General features: G+C 33.8%; 2 protein-coding genes across 2 annotated transcripts; one reads left to right on the top strand and one right to left on the bottom strand.

Moving 5' to 3' along the window:
* Window positions 1-715: 715 nt before the first annotated feature.
* On the top strand, window positions 716-6169 carry LOC110106952 (cysteine-rich receptor-like protein kinase 15). Its single transcript, XM_020837055.2, has 7 exons — window positions 716-1550; window positions 2701-2832; window positions 2945-3075; window positions 4157-4367; window positions 4469-4706; window positions 5454-5604; window positions 5705-6169. Exons 1-7 carry the CDS (start codon window positions 740-742, stop codon window positions 6074-6076), a joined length of 2046 nt encoding a protein of 681 aa, XP_020692714.1. The 5' UTR covers window positions 716-739; the 3' UTR covers window positions 6077-6169.
* Window positions 6170-7748: 1579 nt separating this feature from the next.
* On the bottom strand, window positions 7749-13030 carry LOC110106945 (probable galacturonosyltransferase 12). Its single transcript, XM_028692580.1, has 6 exons — window positions 12765-13030; window positions 11420-11493; window positions 11241-11327; window positions 9416-10006; window positions 8123-8425; window positions 7749-8038 (listed from the first exon to the last, which is right to left on the bottom strand). The coding sequence occupies exons 1-6, from the start codon at window positions 12973-12975 to the stop codon at window positions 7757-7759; spliced, it is 1548 nt and encodes a 515-aa protein (XP_028548413.1). The 5' UTR covers window positions 12976-13030; the 3' UTR covers window positions 7749-7756.
* Window positions 13031-13200: the final 170 nt, after the last annotated feature.

Genomic DNA, 13200 nt, shown 5'->3' on the forward strand with positions numbered 1-13200 from the left:
TTACTAATTTATGTAAAACTTATAAATATTCCAAAATAAAAAAAGGCAGTAATGACATTTTGATTGTTCAAAAAAATTCACCAAATCTATAAATATATATGAATTTACAAATTCAGAATATATATATGATTTAAAAAAAATTTAATGAGCAACTCGCCCGTTCCCCTAAATGGGTGATTTTTCCTGGTTTGAATTTTTTTGTGTGCGTGCTTAATCAGCTAATTATTATGCTAATGATGCTTAGTGTAAAATTTTGCATGAACTCTAATGAAAATTAACAAAGGTAACAGTCTTTAGAATACACCAACTAATTTGATATTTTCATAATACATCAAACCATTTGATGCATTCTATAGAATATACCAACCAGTTTGGTGTATTCAATAGAATGCATCAATCAATTTGACGCATTCTGAAAACGCAAACTATTTGAATAATATATTCCTTTCTAAATTATTTTTGTATCTTGTTCTTGCAGCTAATTTAAATATTAATAGTGCTCATCCTTAAAACTTGTTCCATTTTAAGCTGCCCTATAATTTACTTGGAATCATCATCTTCAACAATATTTAGAATATTATTACCCAACAGATCATGGATCCTCCTCCACCGAGCTCAAGTATTCCCGCAAGAACAAATCAACCTACTCTGATTAAAACAGAAGGCATCGCCATTCCTTTTACTCCCTCATAATATCCAAACAACTATAAAACCACAAAACCATTTCAACATCCCCGGCATGGCAGCCACAGTCATGACACCTCCCTCCACTACCCTCATCCTCTTCCTTTCCTTAATAATCTCCTTTCTTTTCTGCGCACCATCTCCGATCATCGCCGCCGACCCCTTATTAACCTCCTGCGTCTCCGGCGGAAACTACACCGACCCAAGCCCCTATGCCAGCAACCTCCACCTCCTCCTCAACCGCCTCATCTCCAACACTCCCAAAACCGAAAATCTCTTCTTCGAAGACTCCGCTGGCTCAACGGAAACCCAGACTGTCTTCGGCCTCGCTCAGTGCCGCCCCGACGCGCCCCTTGTCGTCTGCTCCGACTGCCTCACCAGATCTGCTTTACAGGCCCTTCACGGCACATGCGCGGGGCAGAAGTCCACTGCGGTGCGCAACGAATACTGCGTTCTTCGCTACGAAGACCATAGCTTCTATTCGTTGCTGGAGAATCTAAATTTCAAGACCATCGTTCGAATCGAAAACGGTACGGCACCGGTGGAATACAGCCGGCAACTGAGGGATTTGATGGAGGAGCTGTGGCTGGAGGCGAAAAGTAGTGACTTGAGGATTGCGGTGGGGAAGACGAACAGTCCGTATGAGCAGATATATGGGCTGGCGTGGTGCACGATGGATTTAGACCCGCAGACTTGTCACGAGTGTTTGCGTCAGGCATACGATCTTTACGCGGGGCATCATTATGATTACGGGCTCGGGGGAGGATCCATAGCTTCGAACTGCATTGTAACTTACAATAATTATCCCTTCTTCAACCTCTCGCTGATTCAAGCTCGTTCCATGGCTGCAACTCCTGGTGGAACCGGTAAGAGATATCCGGCGATTAGGTCTTTTTTTCCCCTTTAAAAATATTGAAATGTTTTTTTATTTTTAATAGTTAATATAGCTGCGTCTTATATATTATTGAAATATGAATAAATATTTATATTTTTTATTTATAATTTTCCAATCAATTTTTGTTTAAATTAATTTAAATTTCATTAAATCATCATTATAACTCGTCTCCCTAACAGAAATAAGTAAAATTAATTTTAAATTAACTAAATTAAAATGAATATTTTAAATCATAGCAAAGCGATTCAAATTTCTAAAACTTAAAAAAAAAAAATTCTAGCTTAAAAAGTTGAAAAATATTAATGGAGCTTTGAATTTTGAATAAAGCCTTGTAAAAAGTAGTATTTAACTTTATATTTCTCATATTATTTAAAATTAGAAAAATATATATGTTATTTATTTATTAGAGAATAATAATCAAATAAAAATTCAAATAAACTCAAACAGGATTAATACAATAGATACCTTAATACAAAATTATAAAATAACGTTATGATATTCTCAATATAAATTAAAAATTAAAATTTTAATTAGAATATCTGGCTTAATATTTTTTTCGTAGATACCGTAAGTTTTGTCAAACGATTCTTCCAAACAACCTTCTGTCAGTTTGTGCGTCGCGGTTTCTTTTGAGCTGGTCTTAGTCAGCTAAAAGACAAATTAAACTATAAACTAAGCGATGTAGCTCTAAGATCATCTCCAAGGGAAAATCTCATTTTTCACTCCATGATGTTGTGAAACTTAAAAATGCGGCGATTCATCTTTAATGGAACTTCATTTTGAGAAGGTAAAGATCTTTTTTTTCTTTCGCGCGCTTCTTTTCAAGTTCAGTAGACCGAGAAAAATGGTGATGATGAACAGTTCAACGCCAATATTGGCGTCCTACTGTTCACCCGCATGAAAATAGCGAAAGTTTCAGCGTTCGGCTGGAGCTCGGAGGCGACGGCATTTAAGTATTTGGAGTTACGGTGGAGATGCCCTAATGTTTCTCTCCAAATTCATTAATAATAAAAGATCTGAGCCTAATAAGTAACGTTAAAAAAAATATTTCTATTTTTAACAAAAAAAAAGTATTTGCCAGTTTGGTTTGTTTGCTGTTCTGATGAAGGATTTGCAAGTAGGTACAAGCAGAGGTAGCCAAACAAAGAAAATAATTATTGCAGTGTCAATCAGTGCATCCATTTTATCAGCAATCATTGTCGTTTGCATTTTGCTCATCTGCCGAAGCAGATTTGCAAAGCGAAAATCATCCAGTAAGTTTAATTTCCTGTTCTTCGAATGAGTAGAAATGTAGAATCCTTAAAATTTGTGCTGATTAATGTGTATTGATAAAGATTTTTTCCTTTCGTGGATGCTGTTTCTTAGAGCTTTATGTGGAAGAGGATATAAAGACAACTGAATCTCATCTACTTCCTTTTGTAAAACTTAAAGCTGCAACAAACGACTTTTCCAATGAAAATAAGCTCGGAGAAGGGAGATTTGGACCTGTTTATAAGGTAAGATTGGCGTCCATTATGTCATGTCAGCTGAGAGCCTGATAATATTAAATTTCGTCTATGATTGAAAAATTAAAAACAAAAAAATAGCGGTTGAAAGATTTAGGTTTTATTTGATATAGTTTTTTTATTGTTTTCTAAAGTGTCTTTTTATAAGCACAAATTTTTTTTGAAAGTTGTGAAAAATATTGGTCAAAAGTTTATTCCAAATGAAGCCTCAGGCCTCAGGCCTCATTTGGGATGGTTTTCTTTTTGCTTCCTAAATCAGCTTTTTAATACAAAAAATGTATTATTTGTACTAAAAAGCTGCTATAAGAAATATTAAGAAAGTTGTCTCAAATGAAACCTTAGATTTGATTTGGGACAACTTTTTTATTGCTATGAATTTCAGATTGCTACCATTATTTTTATTTGGTTGTTGCTTTTTTGTTGCTTTCAAAAAAAAATTTGCAATAGATATTTGCTTTCTATAATAGCTTTAAAAAAGTTATTTTTTCTACAACAATTTTATAAAACAATAATAAAATTGTGCCAAGCAAAGTCTTGATGAAGAGTTGGGTTAAATTTTGTCAAAAGAGTTTGAAGAGATTTACATAATTTTTTCTCACTGTGCCGCTTCTTTTCCTTCATTTAAATCCTAAATTTTAAGAATATATGCTACAAAGTTTACTAAGGTTTCGTTTGGGACAACTTTTTTGTTGCTTTCTAAATCATTTTTTTAGTGCAAAAATTTTTTGAATTAGAAAATTTTATACTAAAAAGCCGTTTTAGGAAGCAACATGAAAGTTGTCCCAAATAAAACCTAAGTTTTACTTGCCAAACAATTTTCTAGATTTACTAATTCCTACTTATAGCCGAGCAACCCGTTAAGCTTTCTAATTGGAACATAACAAACCTAATTTTAGGCTTCGTTTGGGACGGCTTTTTTACTGCTTTCTCCGTTTTAGTACAAATTTTTTTATTTTTGTACTAAAACTCCGTTTTAGAAAAAAATAAAAAAGCCGTCCCAAACGAAGCCTTAATTGATTTACAGTTCACATTTGTTAAGAAATTATACTTCTTGATTTGATATTATCACCAGGGGGTGCTATGGGATGGGCGACAAATAGTGGTGAAAAGGCTCTCCAACACTTATGGGCAAGGCCTGGTGGAATTGAGGAATGAAGCAGCTTTGGTTGCTCAACTTCAACACAAAAATCTTGTAAAGCTGTTGGGCTGTTGCATGCAAGAGGATGAGAAGCTAGTTGTCTATGAATATCTTCCCAATGCAAGCCTTGACAAGCACTTATATGGTGAGCTGATTTAGGAGTCGTTTGAAATAGCTTTTTTATTGCTTTCTATACAGTGGTAAAAAAATTATCCCAAATGAACTAATCTTGGTCGATCTAAACAGATCCAGCGGGGCGAGCACAGTTAGACTGGAAAAGGAGGCAAATAATCATAGAAGGAATTGCTCGAGGCCTTGTTTATCTGCATAACCATTCGCGTCTAAGAATCATTCATCGTGATCTTAACGCAAACAATATCTTGCTGGATGGTGATATGAACCCCAAGATTTCAGATTTTGGCCTTGCAAAGCTTGTTGGCATCAATGAAAGCCAATGGAACACAAAACAGATTGCTGGAACATTGTAAGCATATTAATGTTCAAAATTATGCGTAATCATTCTTACTAGGTACATTAATGATCATGGACAGATCCCCTTTAAGCCCAGGGAGGCAATTGCCCCCCCCCCCCCCCCCAAAAAAAAAACCCCCCCCCCCCACCTAAAAAATCATATAATTTAAATTTTTTAATTTTTTATTATATGATTTTTTAGGTAATTTGTCACTCTCAATATATTTTTTAGCTGTTATTACAAGAATTTTTAGGCAAGTGCCCCCATAAAAGTTTTAAAATACTATAGTCTTTAGGCAATCGCACCCTAATATATATTAAACACATTGTGTAGAGGTGTTATTGTTAGGAAACGATGAACCAAATACAAAGAGAAATAGTAAAGAGAATTCATCATTTTATTTATTAATTTGAATTTCAAAAAGGTCAAACCCTACCAGAGGGCGCTGCCCCCTTTGACCCCCGACATATCTGTGTAGCGTAAGACGATCAACGTTATGAACAAATAGGGGTCGAGCCAAATTCAAGACAACTTCAACATACATTTTATAAAAATTGAATGATTAATCATCTTTTAGCGACCATTTTCCTTTTGTCTCTATTGTTTGGTCACTATTGACCCATTTTTTGTACCGAAAAGTCGAGCCAAATTCAAGGCAACAGCAGTTACTTATAAGTTTGCCACCCCCCTTCTGAAAATTAAGGCTAGGTCTGCCCCTGTTAATGACCTCATGTTTCATCACTGGTTGAATGCATGCAGTGGATACATGGCTCCAGAATATGCAATGCGCGGCATGTTCTCTACAAAATCAGATGTTTTCAGCTACGGAATGGTGGTGCTGGAGATTATAACAGGAAGGAGAAATGGGAGTTTCATAGAGCTGGGAAATGCCTTGAACCTTCAAACATATGTAAGCAACTTCAAATAACTCCAACCTCTATCTATTTACTTACAATGTGACTGCATTTGTAGTTAAAACTCATGATAATCTTTTTTTGGCTGTTTCATAGGTTTGGCAGCATTGGAATCAAGGAAAAGCAGAAGAAGTCATAGACCAAGGCCTTGGTGGTCAGTATCAGCTGGAGGATGTGTTGAGGTGCATCAACATTGGGCTTCTCTGCATTCAAGCAGAGCCAATGGAGAGGCCAAGCATGGCTTCTGTAGTGCTCATGTTAAGTACTAATACTGAAACGCTTCTGGTTCCATCACTACCAGGATACTTTACAGGGGAAAACCCAACAAGTGTGTCTTCTGAATCATCGACGTCTCCGGGTGGAACTAACTATGATTATCAGTCAATAGAACAATTTACTGGGGGCTCCGGATATTCTAGACGACCATCCATGAATGAGATCTCCTTGGATTTAATGCATGCAAGATGAGCTCAAGGCTGTAGACATTGTCAATTCTTTTAATTTTGCAAATATTACTTCAATCAACAATAAATTTTAGCTGCATATCTTATGATTATATCAAATATTGAGAAGAAAGAGTTTTCATTTTATTTAGGGAGTAAGTAGGTGTTTGATCATGTTGACAAAAGAATTTAATTGGGCAATAAAACCAACAACGTGGATCAATATGACCGGCTATATTAATCGATCATTTTAAATTGGTTGGGACCAAGGATATGAGGAGTGCCTTTCAAAATACACTGAAATTTGTTATTGGGTGACCAATTTCTTAAGAATTTAAAATTTGATTTTTTTTTTTTTTTTTTTTGAACGGGGGATCCATTCTCTACCATCCTCGAAAGAACGCTTGACTTAGAAAAGGCACCGAACCCAAAAACTTCCTAGCCCGCACTTGATTGGGTCCCACTTAAAAGGCGCTGCTGCTCGAAGGGACTCGAGGACGGTTGGGGGTTCCCAACTGTACTCGCCCACAAATCAAGCTAAACATCGATGGGTAAATTTTGATCTTATTCCAACAAACTGAGTGTTAACTAAGATGCCTTAAAGACTTATTTGATGCAATGGATTAACCTCCTTTCCAAATAAATCCACTTTATATGCCTAAATAAGAAAACCATTCATATTCAACAAAAAATAGGCTGACAATCGATAATAAGAGAAGTAAATACTCAGACAACTACTCCATAACCAACAACTGAGACAAAATAAGAAACTATTTTTAGGACCGTACTAATATTTTTCTTATTCTTCATAAACTGTTTAAAAAAAAAAAGGAAAATGGAATGAGGCATAATTTAAGGTTTCATTTGGTACGACATCCGTATTGTTTCTTAAAGCAATTCTCTAGTACAAAAAATTAATTTTGTACTAAAAAATTACTTTAAGAAATAGTAATCAAGCCATCCCAAATGAAGCCGAAGTTATTTTATAAGTATGTTCCTTTCCTTATGAAGTTTACCAATCTTCATGAAGATCGAGTATCTTATGCTTGATAAATTGCTCGTTTACAGCCTTTTCATAAATCCATAGACCATGATTATAAATATTCGAAGATTTTATTTAGGATGACTTTTTTACTCTTTTTAAAATAACTTTTTAGTAAAAAATAACAAATTTTTATTAAAAAAACTCATAAAACCTAAGTAGGTAGAAGAATTGTCCAAGATTAGGAGCAACGGGCAGAACATGAAATGTCTCGTAAATCAATTTTTGGCTATGTTTTTCGCTGCCTCAGGAGCACTTATTTTACACTCTACAGATTGAGTTCATAAGAAGCAGCAAAGGAAAAACATTTGTTAAATTTCTCGTTCATTCTTCTGCAGATTTATGTAAATTGCATTGCTATGAATCCATCAAAGAATCATCTTCCAGAGTAATAAAGTGTTCTCTAAACTAAGAAAATTGATGAGGGGGAAAAAAAAAGAGCTAACAAAAGATCTAAACTTTGCACTCAAGTGCCAGAAATTCACAAAGACAAGACCCACTCTAAGCTCATCTTCCATCTCAACCCATGAACAAGCAACTCTCTTTCATAATTATCTCCTTCATCTTCCTTCATCAAAATGAGCATTTTGTTCTTATCCCTCCCCACCCTCCCTCATATAATGAACATCATCATTAATAGCAATGCTATGTGCACTTCTGTAACTAAGGCCTTATATTACAAGCTTTAAGAAATTTGTCAGAGAAATCAATGTACTTTGTCCATAGAGGCCGGAGCTGAGGAAATGCAATTTCCAGCCAAGGCTTGGCCCTGCCATTAAAATGGATGACAGCAGCTTTCTCGGCATCATCTCGCGTCGTATTCTCCTGGTATCCAAGCCCCAGCTTGTGCCAGTAAGGATCTATTATATGAACATGGCCATGAAATGCTATAAGACCTGGAGGCAGAGTTCCTAATTGCCACAAGCTCAAATCTAATTCCAAGTTCTAACAACAAAACAAGAGGTAATAGTGAGCATATAAAAAAAAAATCCAAGAACTTTGAGATTCATCAGGAGAAGTTGAATATACCTTCTGAATCCATTCATGATATGTGTCTTTGATGTTTGTTTTCCTCCAGGCGTCGAGGTCGAAGATGTTCATGCCATAAGCCCAAGCACATTCTTCAGGATTGAATGTCTTTGAGATCAAAGGGTGGGAGAAGTTCAGATAATTTTTTAGCTTCTTGGACATTACAAACTTGTCTTCACCTCTGCAAGTCTCAACTGCGCCATTAACTTTACCTTGGAGATCGATCTCCCAAAGAGGTGAAAGATCAGCTTGGACTATTATATCATCATCAAGAAATACTAACTTCTTGAGGCTTGGAAATAACTGCCTTGTTGCAAACATGAGAGAGAAAACAATTAACATTATTTCAGTATCAGCATTACTGCTCAATTAAGAACTACATATAATATTTTTGGTAGAAATGCTTATAATATGGAAGCATAAGTGTGCTTTGGGTCCTCATAATACTCCCAAAATAACTCATTGATCATACTTTAAGAAATTAATTAATATTAAATATTTAGTCATGCTACTAAAAGATGAATTGCAGTTCAAAATTTAGTAGTAAACAATTAATTGGTTTAGAATCTCTAACTCAATTTTAATCAGTTTAAAATATTGAAATATAATATTTATATTATATCTAAATAATCTGAGATGATATAATCTTTAATTACAAATATATTTAAATTAAAAAAATATATTTATTATCAAATATATAATTCAATATTTTATATAACAAGCATGATAAATATGATAGAAAAATTAATACATTTGAATATTTGAATATTAATCTCTTAAAAATTTAAATCTGATATTTTGACCTTCTTCTCTTTTCAGCTCAATATTTTGATTTAGGCTTTAATTGTGTTTCAAATGAAGCTTTCAATTTTGTTTGAGACGGCTTTTTTACTGCTTCTTAAAATTATTTTTTAGTACAAAAGTTAAAATTTTTGTACTTAAAAACTGCTTTAAGGAGTAAAAAAGCCGTCCCAAAAAAGTCTTATCTTTTTTTTTAAGCATTCTCAATGTACAAATCTGATTAAACTTTGATAAAAAAAATATATATTTGGTAAAGATATTTTTATCTAATTTTTATTAGAATAAAATTTAAAATATTTGAACTATTTTAATATCAGTATTATATATAAATAATTTATATTATAAGTATGTGAAAATAAATTCAAAAATTTTAAAATTTACCCCTCATGATTATATGAATATTATTTTTTTTCAAAAAATCTGTAATCTAACAGAAAAATTCTCAAAAGGCCCAATAAATCGTACGTAACGGTAACCAGCCCATTTACGTACCTCCGGCAGGTAAATCCGCACATGATTCATAATCGAATGATACTTCGGACTCAGCGCCTGAAGCTTCGCCGCCACCACCACCGGCTTCTCCCCGTCACTCGCCGCTATCGCAGCGGAGCCGCCGCGAAACTGAGACCTCATCTCTCGATCTCTCTCCATAACCTCCAGCACTGGAACTCTCCCCCTGGCGAACCAGTCAAAGTGGTGGAGCCCCCGCACTTCCACGACGGCGGGTGCAAGCGGGTGGAGCGCGAACCATGCCTGCATGGGCGCGTAGGTCTTGCGATCAGTGATGATGTGGAGGACTACGGAGGAGGGGCGGAGTGCATGGTGGACGAGGGAGGCGGCGACGGCGGCGGCGGCGAGAACGTTGTCGGAGGCAAGGACGAAGTGGCGGCGGGAGTTGTCGACGAGGGCGGGGACGAGGTCTGGGGAGGGGAGTGGAGCGCGTGCGGCGGCGTTAGTGGAGTGTTCGGCCGCGAGGCGGAGGGCGAGGCAGTGAAGGGGTTTGGGGATACTGCTGGATGCCACGTGGCGGTAAAGAAACTCTTGGATTTTGGCGATCCGGGTCTTCTGCTCCAGAAGGGTGACCTGTTTGATCCAGCTCGCATGAATATACTATATTATAAAGGGAATTTTTGGGATTTAAAAAAAAAATATCACACAATTTTTTATATATTTATAAATCTAATATTAAAATTTTATACTTATTTACATAATATTTTAATATTTCAATCAAATTAAAGAATATATTTAATTTTAATAAATTTAATAGTGAATATACTTTTTACTCATATATCAATATAAGAACTTTCAGTTACTACATAAATTCAACTACATATTAGAATATTAAACATAAAACGTACATAATATATATTATGGCTGTTACTGTTATGTATCCTTACTATTTCTTTAATTCAAAGTTAATTTTTTTTAATTATTATACGATATCTAAATCACTAGATATATTTTATAATTATTAACTTCTATATATTAAATCACACCTTATAACTTTATTCAAATTTAATAGATGATTACAAATTATTTAGTGCTTCATTGAAGTTATAAGTGCCATTAAAAGTTATATATATAAATATATTACAAATCCATGAAAACATATGCCCTCAGCCTCATATTGTACCTTTTATCGAAATTATTTTCTACTATAATTTTACGAGCAGGGCGGATCGATTCCCTTTGAACTCAAGGGGTCAATAATAATTCTAAACAGCAGGGGCAGATCCCCCTTGAACTCAAGGGAGAGAATTGCCCCCCACCCCTATAAAAAAAAACTCTGCCATAGAGATCTGTCTCTCTTAAACTCTTGATAGTTAATTATAAATTTGCCCCCTTGAAAATTTAAGACTGATTCTTCATTCCCTGCTTTACAATATCATAATAATTTATTTTTCTTGAACCATTCCAGTAAATATAACTTGTTTAATGATTCATTTGAAGACAAATTTTTACCGCTTCAATGTTTAAAGTTCAAATCAATTATTTTTTTTTATTTGGCCAAATATTTTTAATCTTACCTTCTTATATAATATCATATTATTAATTATGAAGTGCTGCCCTCTTATTCAATAATAATTTTAAAAAATATTTTAATTTAATAATAATCTTTAGCCAACCTCACTTTCTTATAATCGCTCATCTCAAATGAATTCCTAAGTTTCTATGATATATTAGTTAATTATTATTTTAATGAAGAAAGAATTACCATCTGCCTTGAGCTTAATGCAAAGGTCTTGCATCAGACTTTATACTGCTTCTACATTTCTGCAAGTGAACTCCTCCAAGAATCTGGAGCATCAGAGCCAACCGTGGATTCTCTTGACCTCAGATTCTCTAGAATTTTCGGTATATTTTCTTCTGGAACCTTCATGACGAGCACTAAAGTATAAATAATCTATTATGAAGAATATTTCATTAAACGATTAAATATTAGATTGATATAAGAAAATAAATTTTAGGTAATTTTTATTGATCCTCGCAAAGTACCCCGATAGGTCCTTCCATAGATTTATCTTCCAAAAATATTTCTGGGTCCCCAAGCCTTTTTCCAGAAACACCATCTATCACAGGGAAAAACGGAATGTAATTTTATGATAGACATTTGTTCTTTAAAATATAAATTAAATTATTAATAAATATTAGAAGTTTTGAAGGTTTAATATTTTATATTATAAAATTGCTTAAAATTCCATTTTACAATCAAATATTCGATTACATCTACCGAAATTGACTGCTCATAAGGTAGTTTTTAAACTATCACAATTTCAAAAGAATAATTTAATAAATTATTAAATTACTTATTAATTATTATTATTATAAATGCTGATTTTCATTTTTTTTTCAATGTTGAAGCTTACTGTCTACCTTAATGACCCCCACATACACCTACCTTAAAATTATTTCTTGCCTTATTTTTATGAGGAAATTCAATTATATATATATGATATGTTAATAAATTATTATTATCTAATTTTTTTTAAATAAATATGATTTAAGTGCCCCATAAAAAATTAAAATAATTTATGTACTCTTATTAAAAAAATATCTATGGCTCCACCTTCAACAACTGCAACATTTTTTTTTTCCAACAATGACATTAAAGCTGCCTTTGTCCACCAATATTTAGGTAGAACTGGAGGTCTTTAGTTCCTTTATGATTTCCAACCAAAGCAATTCTTTTGCTTGTACATTTGGAATGGATATCTTAAAATATTTTACTCCATGCATAATGTCTTACTGGCTTTATTTTGCAAATTAAAATCTTGTTGAATCAGTGATCAAGTAGAATAATTAGAAATAAAATTATATTAGAACATTTTGTTAATCTTCAAAATTATCTGATTTATATTGAGATTTAATTTTCAAAATTATCTGATTTTTATTGAGATTAATATAATTATGCTTCATTTGAAACAGTTTTTTTACCACTTCTTAAATAAATTTTAGTTTAAAATTACAATTTTTGTACTTAAAATTTACTTTAAAAAATAGTAAGAAAATAATTTCAAATGAAGCCTTAATTTCAATGCAAATATGACTTTGAAATTCCTAATATCTTTTTAATATTTTTGAAATATTATTATATGTGTTGATTAAGTATTTTTTACAACATATTCTTAATATTATTTCATATTACATTTAATTAAAAAATATGGTATTAACCCATTGTTTTTAGTGTTCTCCTATATAAATATAATATATAAAAAAAATGTGCATTGGGTATACTTTTATGTCTATTTTATGATGTACTATGCTCTTCCTTCTTCCTGTACAATTGGAGGTTCAAACATCAAAACATAAATGAAATCATACATAACAGCATTCCCCATACCTAAGGAGGAGCACTCATTTTCACCTTCAATCGTCTCCATTGCCGTCAAGACGAACACGAACCGAAGCATGAAGGTCAGGAACAGCAGAAAATAGAACACCATCCTGTAAGAGAGCTTCCTCGATGCCACCTTCACCTTAATAAACTCCCTCACTCCCTTCCCAGGAAGCACAGTCACATGCCTCAGGCTTGGTGAAATATGAAGCTGCATCCTTCCCTTTGCTTTCCTGCAACCAATGAAGCATATAGGGCAAAAACAAAGAAAAGCTTCAGTGAAATTTGTTCTTAGAACGAGGAACTGAGCAGCAGTGGAAAGTAATAGGAGAGGAGGATCTCTAACTTCTGGTGCTGAGCTCAGGTTGCTTTCCACCACCTACCTTTGCTTAGGCATTGCGCTAGTAAAATGGGGTTATATGAAACGTGGACAAGATGCAGG

This window comes from Dendrobium catenatum, unplaced genomic scaffold, assembly GCF_001605985.2.
Source record: "Dendrobium catenatum unplaced genomic scaffold, ASM160598v2 original_scaffold_234600, whole genome shotgun sequence".
NCBI classification, from domain to species: domain Eukaryota; kingdom Viridiplantae; phylum Streptophyta; class Magnoliopsida; order Asparagales; family Orchidaceae; genus Dendrobium; species Dendrobium catenatum.